The following is a 26,177-nucleotide window of genomic DNA, read 5'->3' as shown; positions in this document are numbered from 1 at the left end:
ATAATTACAAATAGTCTGGCACTCTGCTGTGGCTGTGATCTCAGATTTTTAATTTAGAAGAATCTCAGGACAGCAGTAATGTAACTTGACAGCTGTATTTACTTATGTGCATAAGAGCATACCATAAGGAACACTGAACTTGAGTCAGACATTTCTTATTGCTATTCCTCTTAACTTCAAATTGTCCCAGGGATTCTTGGCCATTGACATTTTTATCTAGTACATGCCAAAAGAGATGACTGCTGTTTAGAGAATTCCAAAATAAAAAAAGTAAGAATAAATTTGAATAAATTCAGTGCCATAAACTGAAGGCTCAGTTTTATCCCTTCAATCGCTGTAAGACTTTTGCTCAAGGGCAATGGGATTCTGTTTATTCTTTTCCAACGTTTTTGCAGAAGAAAGAACTTTATTATAATTCAGATGTAACTTTATGAATTGCAGAGTTTAGTGAGGTATAAAAGTTATCTCTTACTGAATATATCCCTTCATCTGCATTCATTAATGTCTGGGTAGAACACTATACACCATGTTTTACCTGAAGTGTTATGTTCATTAAGTTTAGCATAAACAAAGAGCATGAAGTATTGCCAGGGATGTAATTTTTTTAGAACATAACTGCCAGTAGAATAATTTCTTCAATCACCAGCTCACCATTCATAAGAATTTTATTCAAAATGTGTGCGGGAGAAATGGAAGCCAGAATTTTAGTCTCTCTCTAAGGCAGGTGTTCATCCACCGTCAGATTTTGATTATTTACACAGACTAAATGCACCAGTTTCACCAATAGATTGTTAATATTCTGCTCTGTTGTTTTCTTGTTCTTATTTATGGATAATGACACAGAAAAAAGTGCAAAAGTAGAAGTTGCAGTAACACCACCAAGTGATTCAGGACCAGTGCAGAATGGAATTGCCCATAATGTTGAAGAAGAGGTTAGTGTCTCTTTCATTTTTAAATTGGCAAATATTTTGCGTGCTTGATTGTACTTTTCACTGGAAGTGTGTGTCTTAATTGCAAGAAGTTGCTAATAGGACCCATCTACAATATATTTAATATTTGTTTACTACTGGACCCAATATATGAGAATAAGGTTTGCCATATATGTGTATAAGGAGGTCTATTTGCACATATATCCCCTGTGACCCTTGCACTTCATTGTAACATAAGATATATTCCAGTAGTCTGAAATGTATTCTTTTAGGAAATACATTTTTGCTTATCAGATAAAATGTTCACAGCCCTGAATAAGGCTAATGAAAATTGCTTGTCTGATTAAAATCACACTGCACAGAGCCTGTTCTCTTGAGAAGGTAGCCTGTCATGTTGAGCTTCATGGTATAGTTGCAAAAAGGGGCTCCAAAACAGGAGCTGTACACAAACTTTTCCACTCTCCATTCTCTTATCTTGAGACATTACAAATTAAATTCAACAAATAGACCATACTAGTATTTCTCTGACTCTCTTGCATACAGTTAAAATCTATGGAAGAAGAAATTATACTCTTAAATTGACTTATTTTAGCATATATATTTTGTAGATAATAACCAGGTAACTGCATAACTGTGTATATTTCACCTGTGTAGCTACTGAAATAGCTATACAAATTAACTAAATTATTTCATAAATAAGCTGTAATTTTCAAGTATAACTGACTGCAAAACTAGGTCCTCCCTGGCCCCTTTTTAATGACTGTTAATATTTTTTAAATGTTATTAATCCAACCTACATGCCAAGCAGGCAAACAAGTGGAAAATGATGGTGAGCTGATTTAGCTAAACTTTGGCACTGCTTTTTTAGACTGGGGCAGCAAAACCCACTTAAAGAAAAAAAGTCTTGTTAAAAATAGTCCTTGACATGGGAGCTTGTATAATGCTTTTGTTTGTACAGTTGTATTAAGGCTATGCTGACACAAGAAAGTTGCTGCAAGAGATGGCTGAAAAGAGGCTTATACCATAACATGAGCTTCCTCTTACTAAAAATGGGATGAACTGTCTTGCATTTGCATACAGCAAAATCATGCGAAAAAAGGCAACGCTTATGTTTTGTTTTGAATTGCCCCGGCTTAGTATTCAATATTTCTGTTGTTTTCACTTGCTTTTCATTTAAAATTGCTAGTCCACATCAGAGATAATCTTGCCTTGTTCATGACTTGAACAAAATCATTTTAGGTAAAATTCTTTCCTTTAAAGGTTATGCAAGCCATAGGGAAAAAAAAAAAAAATCAAACTGGTGTACAAGTAGCAGTGTTTATTTACTTCTGTTGGCTCTTTCCTAAACACTATCATCCCTCACAAGGAGTATAATTTGACAGGATCATGTATATACATGGAATACGTTTTCCAATTTTGTGCCTCTGTCTGCAAGACTGAGAAAGAACATTGTGATGCATAGTAGAATGAGTCTTTGTAAAAAGTGCTTTACAAAGGTAGAGGTGGAGTAGTGACATGGATTATGGCCAGCTGGGGTTAGTACTCCAGATAAGGGGAAAAAGCTTTAATTCCTCACTATTCACAGTTAATTTTTGTCCCTGGGAATAGAAATGGAGAATAAAGATCCATCGAAAGAGATGGTTAGTTTCCGATATTCCACATAATCAAATAATTATAATGAGTCTGACAGAAGAGGAGAGCATAGTAGGCATTAAATTATATTTTCTGTTAAGAAAATAATCTGTCCAGACTGACAAGCCACTTACAGGATCCTTGTTAGACCAACAAAACCTTATCCTTAAATAAATGAGATGAGTAAAATCTACCAAATTAAAAATCTCAACACTCCAAATACCTTTCACTTTAATACTCATCATTTTAAGGTAAGGAAAATTCTTTTGCTTCAGCAAAATAATTAACAAAATCCAAAGCAGTGTAGCTTTATGACTTCTGTTCTCAAAGTTCAATAAAGGATAGCATAGCCTGGAGTAACCTGCTAGCATGTACCTAAATCAGTCTGTGGGATGTACAATAACTCTAATAGACTCTAATAGCACTCACTAACTTAAGAAGGAAACTAGTCTTGCTCTGCCACATTTTTTTCACTGAGATTGTTCAGTGAAAACAAAGAAGAAAGAGTAATCTTAAGCAATCATATTTCACAGCAATGTCCATACGCTATCATTTTGCATTGTAATGCAATGGTTTCTGAGCTTGTTCAGAAATCTGCAAGGTCGAGCAGCCTCATCATTCAAGACAGTATTTTCAATCTCAAACACCTGCAGGATAAGAAAGGAAAATTATTGTAGGAGTACATTACACATTAATGTCTTCCTCCTGTTTCTCCCATCTCCATTTAGACACCTTAAACTTTCAGTCAGGGAAGGTTTGGAACTTTTATGTTAATTTAAGAAAGTATTAGGACATTCTGAAAATGTGCTCTGCTGTATTGGAAGAGGGATACATTGTTTATCATTGTCAAAATGACAAGATGGAGCAAGAAGGAAGGCTTGCAACTGATGGAGGAGTGATTCTGCAGCTTTAGGTCCATCAATCTGAAAGAAAGGATTTTAGGCGTCTGCTGTCACAACAAAAATAGCAATCCCCTAATAACATTTTGAGATAGCTCATGCTGGCTCCCTCCCCAGTGGCCTTTCTAATTTTGTCCTCTTCTAGTAATAACCTATCAGTTGTTGCTACCTCAGACTGTTTCAGTTATTGATATGCTGGAAGCTATTTGGTAATTTAAAAATATATAGCAGTATTTTTGAAAAGTTGTAATAAAAATAGTCTACACATCCGTGATATATATGTAACAAATAAATAGGTCTATGTGATACTTAGGACTGTACTTTTCTGTGAGATTCTCTGCCAGTTCTCTTCTGTACAGAGAACCTTCCTTGATCTATTGCCTAGCGTTTTGTGCACAGCTTCCTGGTACACCTTCTCAAGCTGTGGCATCACCCTGAAGCTAACACTGCCTTCTCTGAGATACTCAAAGTTAACAAAACACAATGGATCATAGACAAGCAGTTTAAGAACAGAAGGAAAGGGAGTAAAATAAAATAAAAAAGATTCAGATAATAGGAGGAGCAAAGGTCAAGAGGGATGAAAGCAAAATAAAACAAGAACCTTATCTTCTCATACTGACATCCAAGGAAAATATGCTTAGAAAACTTTCAACCAAAGTTTGCTGAAAGGTGAGTCTGCCTGTTTCTAATATGTTTAATTCTCTGGCTGCTTTTGTTGCTGTTCATCATCCCAGCAAGCAGGAATGAGAAAAATACAGAGAAGGACAAATTCAACACCCTTCAGTTTTGTTCTGCTTTGTATATTGACTTCATGGACACTAATAGGATTACCCCTAATTATAGAAGTGTAGGCAACAGCAGAATCATGCAAACAGCATTCACAAGACCTTCTTTTTTGATTAAGATTATAATTAGAGAATGGGAAACTGGTCATTGCCCTCCTGAGGTTTTTTCTCTAGCTTCTCCAAACTTTATACAGAGACTGTATGCCTGGGAACCACTGTATCTTTAAGACAATGGTATCCATTCTAAGAACAGCTTTGTTCAGGGAAGCAATACAGAAGGTACAGGATAATATGCCTGCTAGACCCCCACAATAGTTTCTCCTTCTCATACCTCCACAAAAACTCTCCCATTACAGCTCAGTCCTGACCTACAAATGCTCCTGCATTTTGATCCTTTTGTGAACAAGTAAAGTATTCACCATTTCACCTTGAGGATGGCATTTGCCTGGATGGTCTGTGAGTAGAATTCAATCTAGTGGCCTGAGTTTTTGGTGATTTTTCCCTATCCTGAACCAAAAGGAAGTTCTGTGGTATATTTGTAAATACAGTATAAAATTTGCTTCTCTCCAATTTTACAATTTTATATGTCCAAATATTTATTTTCATGATCCATAAACTTGTTTAGAAAGACTCATAAATTCCTTAAAAAAATAACATTAGTAACTCTGTGTCCCAGTGATGTTATTTTAGAACTTAAGAGATTGGAGACTGTCCATCCTGAAGAATCAAGCTGCAAATATGCCTTTGGGGAAAAAATATTGTCCTGAAAACCGTGTACTGGGATATGGGTGTTTTCACATAGCAGGTATGTGAGTCAGCACAGACAGGCAGTGGGAACATCTACAGACTTGCAGCGAAAATGCAAAAAGTAGATTTATTCTCATTACTTCACTAACTGGGAGATCCCTAAAGCAGCACCCCAGCAGAGGCACCAAGTGGACACACACAAGCAGGCATGCAGGATCAGCTGGACAGGGTCCGTGCTGGGAGATCACCGGCCTGTTCCTTTCACCTGTTTTTACCAAGAGTTTACACAGTCACAGTTTTTACCACCATGCTGTGGTCTTCACTATGCTTCTTTGATCTTCTTTGTACCAAGGCTGGGAGCTCAAACGCATCCAATAGGACACGTCCAAATTGATTTAAAGTTAATTAGAAATCATACATTCCACTACTACAAAGAGAATATGCAAATAGATCCATCTTATGTATAAAACTCCTATTCTTTTAAAAGCATGATGTTGAGGAGAGTACCCTTACGTAAAGAAGGTCTCAGGCTAAAACTACAAGAAAAGGGAAAAGTTGATTTTATGTTTTATTTAATTTTCATATATTTGTAAATTGAACAGCTCTTTAAAAATACATATCTCTCCAAGTTCCACTAATTATTATTCCCTGTCTCTTTACTGGTTTCCTTAGGATTTCTTTTTCACCTTCACATTTTTTCTTGATTCTCATTCTTTCCTCCTTTCCTTCTTTTTTCATTGAACAAGGCTGAAATACTCCACAATAGAGAGTCAAGGGCACTATTCATTAATGATTTTCACAAGCTTTCCTGAACCAGAATGAATTTTACTTCATTTCCTTTTTTGTTGTTGTTTCATTTGTCTCTTCCAAACTCCACAGTCTTGCTTGCTTCTCCCTAGGCTCTTAATTCCATTCCTCCTATTCCACTCCTATCCAGGAACCTCAATTCTCCTCTTGTGAGAGGAGCCTTTGCTCAACAAGGTGAACTCCTTTGTGCTATAGCTGCAGAAATTTAGAAAGGCTTTCCAGAAAATGTCTCCAGAAATACAGTCATTTGTCCCAGACAGCAATACGCATATAATACTACTCCCATTGGAAACATCCACAGATCTCCTACACTTTGATAAAAAAGGATCAGCCCCCGAGAAGGGCAGATGTCTGCGGTCTCTTTCCCAGCCCTAACCAACACAGCAGGGAACAATACCTCTTTCCATTATACAGTCTGTAAGACATTCCTGCTTCAATTGCAGCCAGATATTGCCTTCCCTCCTGCTGGATATTCCATCTTCCTTTGGGATTTTGTTCTACTTGCTGCATTCTTTCTTTTAACCTTTAGCAGGCTGCCACAAAGGAGAAAACTCTGTCATATGAAACTTCATAGAGTGATACTGAGCGCACGTGGCAAAGTGAAAGAAGACGAAAAGGATGCTGACAGTATCTCATTAAATGTTTTATAGGGTGTCCTTCAGAGAAATGATCCTTTTGAGAAGTCCAATTACCTTCCCTCCACCCACTGCCACCTCCTTAACAAGCATTTGATTAAGTGTGCTGAGACATAGTCGTTTAAACCTGTAGCTTTCCTAAAAATAGCTCCCAGGCTGAAGATAACACCTTTTCCTCCCACCTACGCACATACACACACACACACATGTACACATGCGCACACTTTTACCTGTTTCCATGGAAACCTTTCTGGAAAATGTTTACATGCTACCATGATAGAGACAACTTTTCCATGAAAAGATAAGGCAACCAGTATATAATAGGAAAATGCCATGGCTGATTTATTGTTTTTATTGTATCTAAACTGCTTACCTGAGAAACTGTGGGGTAAAGTGTATTTTGCTTTCCCCAGCAAAGAGCAGCAGCATAGTGCAGAGCATTTCAGGACAGAGCCTCTGGCAGAGGCAGCACTCCCCTGCCATGGAGTCCTCATTCTCTTTGCACCAAATTAACATGATTCGAATCTAGCCATGCATTCTCTGTCATAGGCTATCTTTCTTGGGCTATATAAAACATTTGCATTTTGGAGAGAGAGGGTAGAGGAGACGAGAGCAGCCCTTGTTGGAAGACAGTGATATATTCCAGCACGCCTGGTAATTTGTCTCATCATTAAAAATATGTTTTTCCAATGCATAAAACTCTTTTCATTTGCCACACTGAGCCTAAAATAAATGCCTGCATCTTGTTTGCCAATATAGCTTTTTGTAACTTAAAGAGCATTGTGCTGCCATCAAAACAGATTGTTCTTTGTTTTCCTAAGGCTACTGATTTGTGTATTCCATGTTTTTTTTGCTGTATGGAAGTTGACTTGAAAACCAGGACAGGGAAAAATGGCACGATGACAAAGGTTTATTCTTCAGCTGCATCTCCGTAGCACCGTAGCCGTTACTTCAACTGCTGGGCTGACTTTTGGCTATTACAAATAGCCTATTTCTTTTCAATTCCCCTAAGAGATGCAGTAGCATGGACATAAAAACTGCACATAGGCTCTGGGAACCATGCATTCAGCTATTTTCACAAGAGCCCAAGAGGACACAGGCAGCAATAACAGAATCTGGAGTAAATACCTGTCTATGCCTTGCTCCTTCCCACAGCCTCCACTCAAAGGATAGATATTTTCAGTAAGTTCACAGTGCAGAGAGGATTAATAAAAATTACCTGCACTAAATTGAGGGTCCAAACACATTTGAGAAGCTTGGGGATTTAATTTTACTCCCTACTTGAATTTTGCTCCAGAGTGGGGGTGGAAAGACATTGTTTTCTGTCTTAGCTGCTCCTCAGAAATTGCCATGCTAGTTTAATTATCTCACATTTTTTTCCATAATTTTCCAAATAAGATGTAGCATAAGATAAATGATCAATCCAATCAAAACACAGGAATCTTGAAGCAGAGACTTCTTGAAGCTATTCCACAATTTACCGTAGCCTTTGTCCTCTGCCTATCTAATGAAGCAAATGAGCATGAGGTTTGCTATGCTAAGGAAAAAAAAAAAAATCAGTACTGAAAATCAGTACTTGCATCTAAGATAGGTAACATTTTGAGACTTCACATTTTTTTGTTGATTCACTCACTGTAAGGAGTTTGGTTGTACAAAGCTCCTCACTCCCAATAAAACTTAAAATAAAATAAAATAAAATAAAATAAAATAAAATAAAATAAAATAAAATAAAATAAAATAAAATAAAATAAAAATAAATTCAATGGTCCTTTGCAGCACTACCAAGCAAATAAATAAATTGCATTTTTATAGGTGTTACAGTATCTATCCTTTGGCATGAGGAAATTGAACAGTAAATAGTGCCTGTCTGTAGTTTTCTTTCTATTGGAGTCCTGATGCTATTTTTTTGTTGATTAACAACATTGTAAGTCAAAATGCACCAGGAATCATGTGAATATATAGCTCAGCTCTGCAATTCTGTTGGGCTAACAGAATCTTCAATAATAATATTTGCAATTCGTATGCTTTATTTTTATAAGATATGGACTACTTGGTAAATGGTGGCAGTTTCAATACTTCAGAAAATTTGAGGTGGTTCATTGTACTTGTTTTCCATGTTTTACTAACATCAGTTAAAAAAAAAAAAAAAAAAAAAAAAAAAAAAAAGTAAAACTGCAGTCATCTGATATTGTGCCAGATAAGCAACTGTTTTTACTAAGATAATATATTTTGAGTCTGAGCATCCAAGGAAGCAATAATTTTCTGATGTTTGCTAAAAGCAGTGACTACACTCTGACTTTGGCAGATGGAATTTGCTATAAGTTGTTGTTTATAAACAAAATAGTTATTGATGAAAGGTCACCATATGTTGGTGCTGTTTATATAAAGTGAAACACACTGTATTTTTCTGATTCTGGAAAGATTTTCCTGAGAGATTAGGAGAAATCATCAGATCAGTCCTGAGCAAACCAGTCAGAGATTTCGTATGTGGGATTACAAACAAGTAATTGGATAGATATTCTTGGGTGAAGGATGTGTGAAAGATGAAAACTTGGGAGATTTGGTACACTCTTCATTGTTTGTCATGAGTTACATAGAAGAAAATTGAAGTAGCAAAAATAAGATTCTGCATATATGTACACTCATTTAAAAGAAAATATTGAAAGAATATTTGTTACAGATATATGGAAGACAGCACAACAAAATGACAATTCTTGTCTAATTTCTTCAAAATAAGGAATCAAAACTATATTTTTTATTATTTACAGATGTATTCTACTAGCCTTGGTAGGACATGCAAGGGGATCATTTGCCTATAAGAAAATTAATTTGCACATATATCCCATCTATGCATGAGTATAAATATGATATTCAGCAGTACAAAGTTATATGTAACAAAAAGACAACCCCAAGCACAAGCAAATAAAATAAAATAGTATACAGTAAATAAATAGTGTAAATAATTATGGAACCTAATGAGAATTTAATGGAAACACTTAACGGCTATTACAAATGGAGATCTAATGCAGCTTCTGGCTAAACCTTTAATTCAAGGAAGATGAAAACATATGACACATTCCAATGTTTCTTCTGTGAGTACCTATGTCTGGCTATTGCCAGAAGCAAGATACTGATCTAAATGGTCTCTGTGTATCACAGAATCACAGAATTGTCTATGTTGGAAGAGACCTCAAGATCATCGAGTCCAACCTCTGTCCCAACACTAATCAGTCCTCCACTAAACCATATCGCTAAGTTCAACATCTAAATGTCTTTTAAAGACCTCCAGGGATGGTGACTCAACTACTTCCCTGGGCAGCCCATTCCAATGCCTAACAACCCTTTTGGTAAATAAGTTCTTCCTAATATGCAACCTAAATCACCCCTGGCAAAATTTTGGCCTGTTCCCCCTCATCCTGTCACCAGGCACATGGGAGAATAGACCAAGCCCCACCTCACTACAGCCTCCTTTAATGTACTTATAAAGAGTGATAAGGTCACCCCTGAGCCTCCTTTTCTCCGGGCTGAACAACCCCAGCTCCCTCAGCCTCTCCTCATAAGACCTGTTCTCCAGACCCCTATGACTTAGTGTGGCTGTTTCTATCCTCTTGGCCTAGCAATCTTGCCATATTATACAAAACTGTAGAGATTTTATACTACTTGATCCTCTCCCACCTCCCTCAAATCACTCATCAGTGTGGTGGCAGGTCTGTTATAAACCAGCAGAATATTCTGTGTTTCTGATTATGTACCAGGAGGTCAAATGAGATGCCAGAAGGTGCCTCAAATGGCACCAACATGTCTATTTGTAGGTAGTTGAACTCCATCATGTATATCATTAAGTATTTCTTCTTGGCATTGTAGAATTGAAGTGCATGTAACCTTGCAATTGAGTTTTCATCACACAGATTAGAAGAAATCAAAAATATTGCTTCAGTATCAGTTCCTGAAAACAGCAAGTATGCATAGGGAGTATGTTCACTGCAGATAGGTTGAAACCACAGACAATGTATGCAATCTCCAACATAAATCTGTGCTAAGTCGTTTTGTATCTCAGTGTTGTCCAGAGCATAAACCCACATTAGTGTGGTTTTATAGCTGTGAAAATTCTTTCCTTTTCATTTCTTCAACCTCATTGAAGAAGTTCAGAATTGCTTTGAAATTCATGCAAGCTAGATTTACAACTGTGTTTAACATCCTTACTTCTACTGATTTTTGGAAAATCAGCATTTGAAAATCAGATGCTGATTCTGATTTATATGAAATGGGAAGTGGAGATCCACTCTGTAGCATCTTTCATGCATCCTGGAGATACAAGGAAAATTGGTTTTGCCCTACTGCACTGTGAGCTCAAGTTTGGGTATATATTTTGAGTGCAGTTATCACAGGAAGATGGATGAGGCAGTACAACCTGAAAGTGAAAACGTCTCATAAATATGGAACTAGATTCCCCAGGACACATCTGGAAGACCTCCAGATGTAATTCTTTGTGCTGCTTTGCTACTGCCTTTCGTATTGCTTTTGTGCTCATGCTACAGCAATGTTGTTTGACACAGGCACAAGACCAGAATGAGGACCATTGCTGAAATAATGTGTGCACCAGTATTGCACAAACTCATGTGCAAACTTAGACTATCATAAAGATTTTGTAATAATTAAATGTGGTTATTGATCATGGCTAATATTTAAAGATGACAATTTCAGAAAATACTTTGTCCTTTGGTACTCTATGAAGCAGTCATTTATGGAGCTTTATTCCTGCTGAATCTGCTGCTTGAATTATACACAGGCCACTCTGAAAAAGTTACCTAGGCAACCCTTCGATTGGTCCTTTTGTGCTCAAATTTTATCTCAATCATCATATTTCAAAGCTGAACATCCAGCTCAGTTTGGTTTTCCCACTGTAAGAGCATCTACCAAAATGGAAAAGGAATGGATTTGCATTTTAGGAAGTAACCACACAAAATACTGCACCAACATAGTCCCCCAAAAGTCAGGATTCAATATGTTATAGCTGTGAGGTACTGATCATCTACCAAAGGGTACAGAGCTGCAAGCTAAAGGCAAAGGCTAGCTTCTTAGCTGCTCAGTAGCCTCTTAAGTGCTGTGTGGAGTGTTACAAATTGTGTCTACATATGTGTTTTTAAAATCTTTTAACAACAATAGCAATTACGACCTAGACACTTTACTGCCATCTTAGAATCACAAAAGTTGAGAGTTTCACAATGTATAGGGGTTAACAAAACCCAGTATTCTGTTGACATCAGCATATAATCCCCAAAATAGCTACAGTCTGTCAATGCGTCAAGAGGAAAACAGGAGTTTACTTCAGTACACATATGTCAGGTGACATAGTCATACATCTCCATGTCAGGAGAGCCTAAGGGAAGAGCTGGGCTTGCTTGTCTAGGATCTTATCACTTCATGGCAATTGAGGAGTTGAACTATATTCAACAATTAATTGTTGAATAATTAAGACTGGATCTTCAACCAAAATAAGCAATAAGTAGAAAATGTTATGAACAATACCAACATATGGTGACATTTCATCAACAATTCTTTTGCTCATAAAAGTAACTGATGTGGTTGTTTAAATGACTGCTTTTTATAGCATTTGTCATAAGGCTTATGTAAGCAATGTTAAGAAAGGGTAATATCTCACTATCTATGGGAAGAGTAACAGGTCCATTGCAGAAAGGACTGATTTCTCAGGCAGGAGCAGCACAAACTAGACCAGGCTGCCCAAAGCCCCATCCAGCCTGGCCTTGAACACTTCCAGGGATGGGGCATTCACAGTTTCTCTGGGCAACCTTTTCCAGTGCCTCACTGCCCACTGAGTGAAGAATTTTCTCGTAACATCTAATCTAAATCTGCCCTCTTTCAATTTAAAGCCAATACTACTTGTCCTATTACTCCACTCCCTGACACAGAGTCCCTCCCCAGCTTTTTGTAGACCCCTTTAGGTACTGGAAGGCTTCTATAAGTCTCACCTGAGTCTTCTCTTCTCAGACCGAACAACTCCAAGTCCTCGCAATGTGTTTTCACAGGAGGATGATCCATCTGTCTGATCATCCTCATGGCTCTCCTCTGGACTCGCTCCAACAGGTCCATGTCCTTCTTGTGCTGGCAACCGCAGAACAGTATTCCAGGTGGGGTCTCATGTCTCATGAAGCAGAGCAGAGGAGAAGAATCACCTTCCTTAACCCACTGGCCATGCTTCTTTTGATGCAGCCCAGGATACAGCTGGCTTTCTGGGCTGCAAGCGCACATTGCTGGCTCATGTTGAGCTTCTTATCAACCAACACCCCCAAGTCCTTCTCCTCAGGGCTGCTGTCAATCCTTTCTCTGCCCAGCCCACATTTGTGCCTGGGATTTCCCAGACCTATATACATGACCTTGCACCTGGCCTTGAACTTAACGAGGTTTGCCTAGGCCCACCTCTCAAGCCTGCCAAGGTCCCTCTGGATGGCGTGTCTTCCTGCCATCATGTCAACTGCTGGTGTCATCACCAGTGGCACAGCATGGTGCCATCTGCAAACATGCTGAGGGAACACTCGTTTGCACTGTCCATATCACCAACAAAGATTTTAAACATTGTCAGTCCCACTACAAACCCCTTCAGAACACCAGTTTTCACTGGTCTCCACTTGGACATTGATCCACTGACTGCAACTCTTTGAGTGCAACCATCCAGGCAATTTCTTAACCAACAAGTGGTCCATTCATCAAATCCATGTTTCTCTGATTTAGAGTTAAGGATGTTGTGCAGGACAGTGTCAAATGCTTTTCACAAGTCCAGGTAGAAGACCTGATCTCCCACAGTGGGCAGTTCTTTACTCTCCCAGTCATTGCCTTTGCCTTCTGTGAGTTCGGCTGTGTGGCTACAGCACTTGCTGGTGAAAATTGAGGCAGAAAGCCATTGAGTACTTCACTGAGCCTTTGAGACATTGAGCCTTTTCCATATCGCAGGTGACCAGGTCTCTTCCAGAGAGGGTCCACACTTTCTCTATCCTTTCTTTTTATTACTGACAAATCTGAAGAAGCTTTTCTTGTTGCTCTTGATGTTCCTGGCCATATATAATTCTATAAAGGCTTTTGCATTTCTAATGTGATCCCTGGCTTCTCGTATAACTTCTCTGTATTCCTCCCAGGCTATCTGTCCTTGATTCCATTCTCTGTAGGCCTTCTTTTGAGTTTGGACAGGAGCTCATTGTCCATCAGTGCAGTCCTCCTGGCATTTTTGTCTGACTTCTTCTTTGTTGTGATGCATTGCTCCTGAGCTTGCAGGAGGTGATCCTTGAATATTAACTACCTTTCTTGGGCTCCCTTTCCCTCCAGAGCTTTATCCTGTGGTACTCCGCCATGTAGAACCTTGAAGAAAACAAAGTATGTTTTTCTAAAGTACAGGGTATCGAGCTTGCTGTGCACCTTGTTCTCTGTCCTCAGGATCTTGAACTCCAGCATTTCATGGTCACTGCAGCCAATGCTGCTCTTGAGTTTCACATTCCCCACCAGCCCTTCCTTACTGGTGAGAACAAGGTCCAACATAACACCTCTCCTTGTTCTCCAAGAACCTACTGAATTGCCTGTGCCCTGCTGTGCTGTCCCTCCAACAGGTGCCAGAGTGGCTGAAGTACCCCATGAGGACCAGGGCTGGTAAACATGAGGCTGCTTCTCTCTTCCTGTGGAGGGCCTCAGCTGCTTGGTCTTCCTGATCAGGTGGCCTGTAGCAGACCCCCACTACAATGTCACCTGTCCCTGCCCTCCCTTCAGGGAGGCTCTGCCAGCTCCTCACCCATTCCCAGGCAGAGCTCCACACGCTCCAGCTGCTCCGTTTTTTCCCCTGCCTGTCCTTCCTAAAGAGCCTGTATCGCTCCATTCCAACATTCTAGTCATGGGAGCCATCCCACCACGTCTCCATGATGCCAATAAGACTGTAGTTCAGTAGGTGTGCACAAATATCTAACTCCCCTTGATTATTCCCCATGCAACTGTTTTTTTGGAGGGACTTATTCATGGACTTACTTCATGGAGCTCTCTAGAAAAATCTTTCCACAGTCTGAATAGGATTTGCATTATACACCTCTGTCTGACAGACCATTTAGGCCATTTTTTTCCCTTTTGCCATATTCTATGCAATGTTAGATCCATGTGCAATTCTAGAGTCATTGCCTACCTGCGATAAAAGTTAATAGGTTGTTTTTAAATGTAGACCCAAAAGGCTGAAATGTGCTTACTTTTCTTTATTTCTGCAGCAGTCTAAAGGGCTCCATTTTGTTGGCAGAGGCAAACTAGGGAAAGAGAAACGTGTGGCAGCTGGAATGTTTTCTGTCGGGGAAAAGGTCCCTATACATCAACTCTGTAATACAGATGAGAGGTGAAGATCTTACATATAAAAGGATTTTAAAGACTGATGTTAGAATCAGCTACTCAAATAAGAGAGGAATGAATTTCTTTTAGTTTTATCACCAAGTTGTGAAGAAGACTGCTGTGTTGTGGCAGGTCTAAACACAAGTGGCTCATGGTGGAGATGAGAAGACTTTTCCTCACCTGAACAGCTCAGCTGTGGAGCCAGAGCACGGAAGTGTCAAGTGATTTCACCTCTGGGGTGGGGTTTCAAATCCCAGCTGGGCAAAGTTCTGAGCAGCCTGAGCAGGGTTGCTCCCCAGGTCCCTGCCAGCCTGAATTGTCCTATGGTCCTTTCAACAAGGGAATACATGCACATGTATCTTGAAAAGTAATGTTTAAATTACTCAGAAGAGCTTAAAAAGTTATATATGTGTATATGTATACATGTATATACATGTATTCACATATATATAGTTGTTATGCATATATGCATGTATCTGTGCGTGTGTACCACCACACATATATTTATACAAATATCAATCTATTTGGTCAGAACTGGGGCAGTCCAGACCAGTTTTGATCTCTGGTTAGACAAGCACATATCCCAGGGGAGAGCCTGCAGGAAGATGAAATAATGTATCAGAGGCACAAAGCAGGTGTTGCTCCCCTCCAGGGAGAAGGTGCAACACTTCTCCATGCATCCCAAGGGACCAGCATCACTGTCAGTATAGATGCAGTCAGACACTGTCAGGCAGCCTGTGCTGGAAAGATACCACATAGCCTGGCCCAAACCATCTGACTGTTCTAGCTAATGTTGCTAGGAAGATGTGGTGTTAATGTGATGTTTTCAGACCCCCTGCGTTCTTACTGAAATACAGTACAGTCCTAATGACCGCAATTTAAACAATCCCTAGCCCCATTTATCCACTTCAATACTCTGCTCACTGCAGTTTGTTTTACAGAATGAAGAGGATGAGGACCAGCCACTCAGCCTGGCCTGGCCTGACACCCCACGCAAGCAGCTCACCTACCTTGTTGTATTACCCATTGTGTTTCCACTGTGGGCTTCACTCCCAGATGTCAGAAATCCCGTGAGTAACTGGCTGTACAAGTCCATGTGTTCTACACAGCTGGAGATTCTCTAGCTAAAAGCCAACATCCAGAAAGAGACTGCAGTGAATTTATGTAAAAATAGAATTAATTATTTATGTTTATAAGTTTCTTCTTTGGGGAAGCCACATCATTAATCTTCAAATCTTCAAATGGGTGCTTATGGACAACTGGTTGGTAATAGATCTATAAAAATTGCCATTCATATTCATTAATATTTTGTGACGCAAAGTGAAAGCTCTTCAAATTTCTTTGGGGATTTCACATCTGCATGTCTAGATTTCCACTGAACATCACGTAAGTGCTGAGGAAGTCTGCCCATCTTCAGTGCCCTAAAGGGTGAAACTAGAAAGAATATTAGACTGTCTAGACTTTCTCAGTGGTTCAAAAATAATGATATGCATTTTCTACTACACCTCTGCCTTCTACTCACCATCTTTAAATTTCATACTAGAACAAAATCCAGAAATCATTACATGTGTAAAACACTTTAATTTTTATCCCCAACTTGGCTTGAAGCCTTGTAAACCTTCTTCTTAATAGAAATTATATAAAATGACAAGCTGTCAAGTGTTACCACATTTACACTCACATATCCATATAATCCTGACTGGGGAGGTTCATGGAAAGTAAAAGAACTGTAAAAAAGAAGTCAATAGATGTGATAGATGGAAAAATCCTTTAGTAGTGTTTTAATCTCTTTTCCTTTCTGGATCAAAAATAGACTTAAAACTGCTGCAAGAGGGTGATGTACAGCTTAAAAGGTTATAAACCAACACCCAGAATTATTTTTTCTTCCTTATCACATTTCCCATCCCACACAACCAAAAATTGCAATTCAGTGCAAGAAACAAGCTAAAATAAGACCTCTGATTTGTTTTTAGATAAGGGTTTCTCAAAGGACATAAACTGACATTTTCCCTTCCAGTTTTCAAGCTTTATTTTCTTTAAGTTTTCAAACAACTCTGGTAAACATTTTTGTTTGGTAACACAGAAAGACACACTAAATGAATTTCCAGATTGTTTGTTTCTTTACTTATGCTTCCTCACCTCCCCCCACCCCTTATTATTCAAAACCACCTCTATACTTTTTTTCATGATTTCAGCCTAAATGAGCAAGTACTCAGATGCTAAAAAATAAGGATGTTCATTATTTTGAATTTTGTTTCTTTCCATTGAATGTAAAAACTTGCCCAATGTTCTATACTGCACAAGTGAGAACAGTTGTTACAACAGTGGCTTTGGAAAAGTGAATATCTCTTGATATGCAACTGTGTAATATGTGTGAATATTTTTTAAGTTTTAAAATATCATTCAATGAAAGGTATACATATTTTTTTACACAAAAGCAAAAACAATGCAGTTTATAATTATATATAATAATAACAGCAGAGGTAACAGGCTGTATCAATATGACAAGCTGCTTACTTTGAACATTACTGTCAAAGAATTAACCAGATGGTTGCATCAATTCTCTGTGCCCAGCTGTCTAACTTTTCAAGGACACTTCATTAGAGTGTTTGTCTCTAAAATATTCTCACTTATGCTTGTGTGCCATCCCCTCTCTTCCTTTCCTAACAAAAAGAAAACACAATTTAACAGCTCAGCATGTGCATCAGAAAACAAGTTTCCATGAAATCTGTGAGGCAAAAGTTAAAACACTAAAACAATATTTAAATAGATTTTGTAGGTAGGCCTACTGTCAGGGGCTCAATTTGCAAGTGTGGTAATTTTAGTTAGAAACCCAAATTCTCCATCAGGATGCTCAGATTAGCATGCGGGTATATAAAATGAACACTAGTGTGCTAAATACTGATTTGAGAGGCCATATGGAGCTTTGACATCCTCTGTGGGTATCCACTTTTCAAAAATGAGTTCTTCTTCCCTCCCAGAGTTTGTTTTCTAAAATATATTTTACCTCCACTTAATGGAGAAGGTTTGACTGCATTTACTAGTACTAGACCAAGCTATATCTTGCTCCTTGAGGTCCAGAAACTCTAGCAAAATTACTTCATATACAAGGACTCCAGTTATGAAATTTACAAAATCCTTGCTGCCTTATTATGCTCTGGTGCATAGATATGCAGATTTATACATACCTACAGTAGATTACGGAGTAGGTCAGTTAACTCCTCAGCTGATTCAATAGCTGACATGTTTTAATCTGTGTTTATTGCTGCTTTAATTAATTTAATTTAATTTAATCTGTGTTTATACCTGCTCACATAAAACAAGTGTACATGAAAATCCTTACCGTAACATCAACAATGTTACTGGGAGTACAGCAGAAGGAGGTGCACCCCTTCGGAATCTTGTAGTTGACTTTTTGTTCAGGTGTTTTGAACAATATAAATATATTTTTTTCCTATACTAATAGAACACATTTTCCCAGTGATTCTACGAAGGTTATAAGCACAACCATCTACTTTTTACAGTTAGGGATACTGAAACGTTGAAGGGAAAACAACATGACTAAGGTGACCCAGGGGCCTGTGGCAGACATTGAACACCATCTCATTTGTTATATTCATACTGCAACGTCCATTCCTTTGTATTACAGGCCAGAAAAACGGCTATCTGCAGTCCAATCCTGTTATGACTGGACCCATATGGGGCAGTTCATTGCATCTCTGAAAATTCCCATTACCAGCAAGAACTTACATGAACTCTGCTTGCCACACAGAGATACACTGTTACCAAGGGGACAAGGACAAGATGTTCCTTCACAGATCCAGTTACAGGAACAGGTTCTGAGTAATCAGATTTAAGCACTGTCAAGTATGGAAGGAAAATCAAAGCTTGCAATACAGATAAATTTATGCATGAGACAAACATATGATTCATTCAGGTTAAAGGGAAAAAAAAAGAAAAAAAAAAAGAAAAAAAAAAAAAGATATCAGTAATAAAAGCAGCTAAAATTAAGACAGGTACCTTACAAATCATTAGGTACTCACTATCTTTCAGGATCAGACTCTTAGAAGAAAAATCTTCACTTTTCAACATACTTTGATCATTCTCGCTACTTGTTTTCAAGTCCTGTTTTTCAGACGCTGACATGAATTCAATACAGAAATATACCAAGAAAAATGTCCTTAAGGTTACTGATAGACAGGAAAAGTACCAAACCAACCAATGTACAGCAAAGCTATGAAATTCTTTCTCTTTTGTTAAAAGAAAATAGCATACAAACTGAATGAACCATGGCTTTTCTCCTTTGTCTGTTACCATGACCACAACAAAACCAATTGGTAATAAACTGGGCTTTCTCTCTTTGTAAGGCAACCATCACAACAGCTACCAGAAAAGGTGGAGAGAATTGCTCTCTGTTGTTTCTGACTAATTCTTTTAGGAAAATACTTGTAATTTGCAGCTCTGTATATTCCCAAGAGGTAACGAGCTACAACGAGATAAACCTCAAAAGAATGCTGCCAACGGTTACAAAATAGACATGATTATTATTTTACTCTGGAAATAAAATCCAGCATCAGGAAAAACAACAGCAACAAAAAAGAGTGCCATCACTGTTCCTTTTTAAAAATTTAATTTATATGCAAATTATACAGCAGCATCTATGGAGTCCCTTCATGATTTCATCACCTGTAATCTGCACAAGCTTTGAATTTTGCCCTTTTTGAGTTTAAGTGTTCCTCCTTTTAAAATTGGTAATTAAACTATTAAGTCTATTAAAGTGCCCGTAATCTCAAATGGCTGCCTATCAGTTTTTCTGGAGGGGGATTGGCTAAGACAGTCTGGGAACAGACACATTGCAAAGTTTCTGACTGATAGTCCTTAACCATCCAATTCTCCATGTTCTGTCTATCTGACTCAGATAAACAAAGCCCAGTTATTTTACAAGGACTGTTCAGTGTATATAATCCTGTATTTTCATTAGTCAGACTGCTATTACTGGCCAGTACAGCTATTGCTGTATTTGATTGTATTGCTGTATTGTAAGCCAATGTATGCTTATTTCTTGAGTGTTGTATATTGATTATTCAAGTTTCACTGCTATGATGTGCTCTTGTTTGTATTTTCTGACCAGCTGTGACAAGTTTATTACTTCTTCATCTCATTCACCATATGTGTTGCAAAAAAAATCCTTTTTATGCAGAAGGCAAAAGATGTTGAAAGTTGAAATATGTGACTGTTAACAATGCTCAAAAAGAAGTGCTAGTCTTTTAGTATGTCCCCCAGTACATTTAAAGTTGTGATTTTAAAATAAAAGGTGCATCTGATTTCTGAATAAGTTTCGGCATCGGAAGTTCATTGCTAGATTTTCTAAATTAATAAATGTTCAGAACTCTGTTTTGAAAACTCATTGCTTGCTCCATAAAGTTAAGAAGCAGATCAACTAAAGTTGCTTAGGCAGTTCTAGAAACAGTGCTTGTGACAGGAGTGGAACTTAAAGAAAAAAAATAATTTTCAGATGCCATTGTGACTATCCCTATATTTAAAAATAATTCATTTAAAACATCTTACTGGCATGATTTTCTTGCTCCAAGAAGTTCAGCTAGTTATTTATATATGAGTATTTCTACATGGGGTTTGGGAGCACTGTTAAATCTGTTCCATCTTTAATGTGTACTGTTATGAATATTCAATTACAGGGTTGTGTAGGTCATGCTACTCAATGTTTGCAAGCCCAGTTTGTAGGACAAAATTTAGCGTTATGCAAAGTGCCCATGTGTCCTGCAACACACCCGCTGCTGAGGCTGATATGGATGTTTAAATTGTTCCTTCCTGTAGATGAGTGCATACAATTAGCATTGCTGACTTTACCTTTTTTCCATTAAGGGTGAGGATTTTCTTCAGCGGGTAGATGTCCATAAGGAACTGGTTTCATTCAGGATTGATAGCATTCATTCTTTTTAAACAGTAATTTGGTTCAGACAGTGATTACCCGGTACTGTACTGCAGTCACGTTTCCTTCCTTTAGTTGTTAACAATCACTTTTTGTTACATACATGTAGCAAGCCAATAGGAAATATGAATGATGCAAAAGACTGGAAAGAAACAAAACCAAATATGTGTATATATATATATATCTACACTCATGCTCACGTATAAGTATATAAATCATTACTATGAATGTAACCCATTCATTGGCTGCAATAATACCATCTATTCAAAACTTGGTGTTAGTAAAGGAGATACTGAAAATGAAAATGAGATTACTCTACTGTGATACAGATTTTGAAATTCAATGGGCCTTAGGATGTTTTAATTTTTTTTTTTTCCTTTAGAACAAACTTCTCTACAAAACAAAGCACTGCAAATATATTCTTAATGTTTATTCTGTTCTAATTGAAAAAAATTAGTCATTTTCCCAAGAAAAGCCAATGATCTAATATATTCTGAATATGCATTTTTTTTACAGTCTATCCTGTGATAGCCTGTTATGGTGACTGTGAATGATGTTGTAGAACGTTATCAATATGTGAATAAAATGTAACAATTTGAAAATATTCCTTCTGATCAGGCATGAATTTATTAATAAATTTAGATTCCAAATATTCATTCAACTCAACACATATGCAAACTGCAACATAACAGCATATGATACAAATAAACAACAGAAAACCTGCCATTCATAATGAAAGCTCTCGTTAGGGGGTGAATCTTGTCATAGATCCATTTGCAACCAAAGCCAATGCAAGAATGAGGCCCAGCTAAGCATATACCAGTGTGGAAAGCCAGTCTTTTAGCACTCCTGAGTTTTGTCTTGGTCATATGGTGGTCAGAAGAGTTGATCAGAAGAAGTGAGAGGTCACTTAAAGTATGAATAGAATAGAACAAAGCAGACTTCAACATAGGTGCTCACTGCTTTTCTTTGTTTCTTTTGCAGAGGTCAAGAAAATTTTTCCCTATCACATTTTTTGGCTCAATCAGTTGGATTGCATTTTTTTCTTACTTAATGGTCTGGTGGGCACATCAGGTAAGAAGGTGATGCTGGTATGAAATGCAAGCCCTGCCTCATGTTTTGCACTGTGAGAAACCATTTAGAATCAGAGTCCGTCATATATCTCATGCTGAGTAGCACTCTATTCAGGAGCTGCAATGATAGATGAAGTAAATCACTACTCAGTAAATGGAAAGTAGTTCAGAGAGCTGTGGTTGCCCTGACCACAGGATATAATCACTCTGGTAACATCTGAGACATCAGTAGCTGCTTGTCGGTGCCTACATGGTTCTCTGTGACAATCTTACATTTCTCCTGAAATGTGGAGGTCTGTGAAAACAGTAATTCTCCAATCTTGACTGTATTCTCAAAGATGGTCAGGAAGCTCCAGTATAATACTTTTGGTTAAGCAGGTTTAAAGCAGAAAGCATTTCTCCACCACATGCAACTCTTTTTTTTTTTTTTTTTTTTTTTCTGTCTTTGTTCAAATCCTTTTAGGTTGGAGAAACCATTGGTATTAGTGAAGAAATCATGGGATTGACTATTTTAGCTGCTGGCACATCCATTCCTGACCTTATTACCAGTGTTATTGTAGCACGCAAAGGTCTGGGGGACATGGCTGTATCCAGTTCTGTTGGAAGCAACATATTTGACATCACAGTGGGGTAAGTCCTACAGCAAGAAAACTGTGTCTGTTTTAACAAGTGTTTTGTTCTTGGCATTGTTGGCTTGGTTTTGTCAAGGTGTTGCCTACCCCAATTTTCTGACACTGATGTTTGAAAAAGACAGTAATGTAAATATACAATGAATGTTAACATTTCAAATGTTCAGAAGTTTATAGACATTTTTATGACAGGCTAGTTACAAAATCATTACCTAATTCTCTGTGTCATACGTTGAAGAGCTGCCCAGGCAAGTAAATCACACTAAAAAAAAATAAAAATATTCCAAGTAGGAGTTTTTGAAGCTTTTATGCTTTTGTTAGGTTTCTGTTTTTCACTTACATTACTACTTACTGGGCTTATGCCAGGACTTTCTTTACAACCACTAATCAAGGAATAATTCATTGCCCCTGAATCATTCAGTGTGTTTGTTGCTAGAAACAAACACATGTCAATGTCTTATGTAGCTCTCATAGTACGTTGTTGACATGACCTTTTTATACAGTTGTTAACATTATTTTTTTTTATATAGCTCACAAATTCCAAATTACAAACCAATTCTCTATTAACACAAAAGTCTTTTGTAAAGCACTATGTGAAGCAGTGTGCTATTTACACTTTACTGCTTCACAGCAGTTCTAGGGTAAGGATAAGTGGCAAGCAGTTGGAATACAAGTTCCTGTTGGACCCAATGAGATCAAGCTAGACCTGATCCAGGAATGTTGTAATCTATGCCTCAGTATTTCAAAAATGTGCAGCAAGTGTACAACCAAGCTCTGTCTTTATCCCCACTCTTTGTTTCTCCATTTTTCATTGTTTCTTGCTGTCACACATGCAGAAGAACAGGTCTCATCATAGTCATTGTCCAGTCAGAAACATCTGTAGAACAGATTGTAGTGTTAGCTGCTGAAAATACACCACCAACTGCACTGGTACAAAATTGGATCCCAAAGTTACAGTGGATAATAAATGGCTCCATCTCTTAGCTAATGGTAGAAAACACTGCAGAAAAGCTTGGCCACCTTTTTTTCTATTAACCCAGAAGCTTTCTATTAACCCAGAAGTGTTTGAAATAAAATCCATAAAACGTAATATAAAACCCACAAAACATATGAAAGCATTATTCATTACAAAGTGTTTCAACCTCGAGCACGTAAGGTTCATTACAAAACTTTTTTCTTTTGCAGTATTTAATTTTTCTAACACATTTTTAGTCTTCCTGCCAATGGAAATGCTGTTGTCCTGTAGCACAGACTGCTGGGCTTAGCATATTTACAACAGAAATGGCACTGTTTCACTGTAGTTTGGTTTAGTTAGTACTGAGGCTATAGTGAATTATTCTTTCTTGAGCTGCTTATTCAAAGCTTGAATGTTGTGAGCTTCTGACAGCTCTCTTCATGTATCCTAAGCCTGCTAAGCGCCAATCGGAAGCTTAAATATTTATTTCAGCTTGACATCTTCCTGAGGGATGTTGCCTCATTCTGTAGCATCAGAGATGAGAAAAGTAATGACAGCAAGCAAATACAGAAATAGAAATTAATCTAAGGTTCAGCTGAAGTTCACATTTTAACACAGGTTTATAAAGTAAATGGGGATCAAGACTTTAAAGGACCGAATGTTTGGGGCAGTGCCTTGGTTCATCATGGGGATGGACATGGGAATGGATGGGATGGATGGGGAAGGGCATGTAATTAGGTGACCCCCCTCCTCCTGCCTGGCAGGCTCTTGGGGGAGGGTTGGAAGAAGGTTTGTCTGCATACGGTGTGCAATGCGGAAACAAATGAGAGGGTCCTCCCTGCTCACTGACAGGACAGGATGTCCGGTGATTTCTGTCAGCTAAGGGGGGGATACGTTCCACTGATGTAACTGGTGGAAGATAAACTGGGACCCTAAATCCCATGTGTTTTCTCCTAGTACCACAAGCACATTGATAAATTAGGTTTATGCACATAGTAGAAGATTTTCTTGCTTCATTTTATACAGGAAGCTTCTGGTTGCATTTTGAAGTGTCTCCAGATATTTTCTAGTGTTTCTTTGTGGATCTCTGATGTATTTCCAATTTCTCTTTTTTTTTTTTTCTTTCTTTTTTTTTTTTTTCTTCCTTTTTTTCAACAGCCTACCTCTTCCATGGCTCCTGTATGCTATGATTAACAACTTTGCCCCAGTGACAGTCAGCAGCAATGGTCTGTTCTGTGCGATTGTCCTCCTCTTCATCATGCTGCTCTTTGTCATCCTCTCCATCGCTTTCTGCAAGTGGAGGATGAATAAAATTCTGGGCTTTCTCATGTTTGGGCTTTATTTCGTATTCCTGATTGTCAGCGTCCTCCTGGAGGACAAAGTGATCCAGTGCCCTGTCTCCATCTAGTGGAAAGTGCTGTTTCCTAAAGGGAAAAAAAAAAAAAAAAAAAAAAAAAAAAAAAAAAAAAAAAAAGATGTTTATTTATTCAAAATATATCTATATATCGAAATGAAACAACAAAAACAAAACAAAAACAAAGCAAGCGAACAAAAACAATTGAAAGATTTGTAAATCTCCTATTCCTCGGCTTTAAAAGAGAAAGAAAAAGATACAAAGAGAGGAACTCGGAGCGAAGACTGATTGCTGCTGGACAGTGCGGATGCGTACAAAGGGCTGAGGCCAGCTGCGCCAACGTTTTCTTTGTTTGCTGCAGAACAACCTCGCCCCTCAGTACTGGGGATGCTGCACACGCACTGAGACAGTGAAAGCTATTCTTTCTTCTATGCCTACGGTACATATCCACAGACTACTTTTTCTCTGTAGTAGTATACACAGATACACAGAGTATTCATTTCTTGAAGCTATAATCTTCTAAAGGGGAATGCTAATATTGACTTGGGGAGGGACCACCCTCCCACGCACACCTCGACATGGGATTTATCTGATGATCTGCTGATGCTGCTGAATGGAAAGCAATCACTGAGTGCATGAGTCACAGACGAGGAAGATCTTGCATGTCTCTTCATTTGGGTGGACTTACATGATGTGATTTCAGCAGAGCTAGGGAGTTACCAGTGTATGATCCTCTGCATCACAGTGCTATAAAGACCATTGGCAGGATGTTACTGATGATTTACTACATCTTGCTAAATGCTTCAGACTGCTGAAATTCCAGCTCTAGCACTGAAGGGACAATGTTGGATGGTCATTTTGTGACTGATGCAGATTTTCACTCTATTCACAGGCAAAGCCTGTCTGGGGATTTGCTCTTTACTTTAATACCAATGCAGCATGCAAAGAGATGATACAACTACTATGTGAACACAACATTTTTTTCTAATGCAGCAATACTAACAACAGTACCAATGGCTTTCAGATGCTGTTACCATTATAAGTTTGCCTTTTGATGCCAGAAGAAAAAGGCTTATTTGCTTATGCATAGTATTTCATACAGACAATAGAGGTAGTTGTCAAGTGGCAGCCTAAATGCTGAAGTGGATATATATTTTACAAGCTATCTTTGTCCATTACTTGAAGTGTAAGGACCTTCACAGCTACATATAGACATTATTGGAAAAAATATCCAGCTGGTATACAAAGCTGAGGCAGTTCTTATCGCTTATATAAATCTTGAGACTAGGTAGGAGAAAATAACAACTTAAATATAGTGGAGCTGCAGGAAACCTACATGAAAATTTGTCATTATTGCTGGAAGAGTGGATGTCTAAAGAAGTCTAGGAAAGAGTGATAATGCAATATCTTAC

At 38.1% G+C, this 26,177-nt stretch overlaps 1 protein-coding gene across 2 annotated transcripts in view; it reads left to right on the top strand.

Moving 5' to 3' along the window:
- SLC24A2 (solute carrier family 24 member 2) overlaps positions 1 to 24,819 on the top strand; it is a gene marked incomplete at both ends in the record, with an annotated part of 112,489 nt that extends 87,670 nt beyond the window's left edge. For both annotated transcript variants that reach the window (XM_084305813.1, XM_084305812.1), the window contains 5 exons: positions 844 to 932; positions 15,746 to 15,874; positions 21,739 to 21,828; positions 22,291 to 22,457; positions 24,570 to 24,819. In XM_084305813.1, coding sequence (XP_084161939.1) covers positions 844 to 932; positions 15,746 to 15,874; positions 21,739 to 21,828; positions 22,291 to 22,457; positions 24,570 to 24,819 — 725 coding nt within the window. The remainder of the gene's footprint in view (positions 1 to 843; positions 933 to 15,745; positions 15,875 to 21,738; positions 21,829 to 22,290; positions 22,458 to 24,569) is intronic.
- Positions 24,820 to 26,177: the final 1,358 nt, after the last annotated feature.

The sequence above is a fragment of the Netta rufina genome (assembly GCF_964035555.1).
Source record: "Netta rufina genome assembly, chromosome: Z".
Classification (NCBI taxonomy): Eukaryota; Metazoa; Chordata; class Aves; order Anseriformes; family Anatidae; genus Netta; species Netta rufina.
Note: the sequence above shows the minus strand (reverse complement) of the source record. Positions and strands in the feature narration are given on the sequence as shown.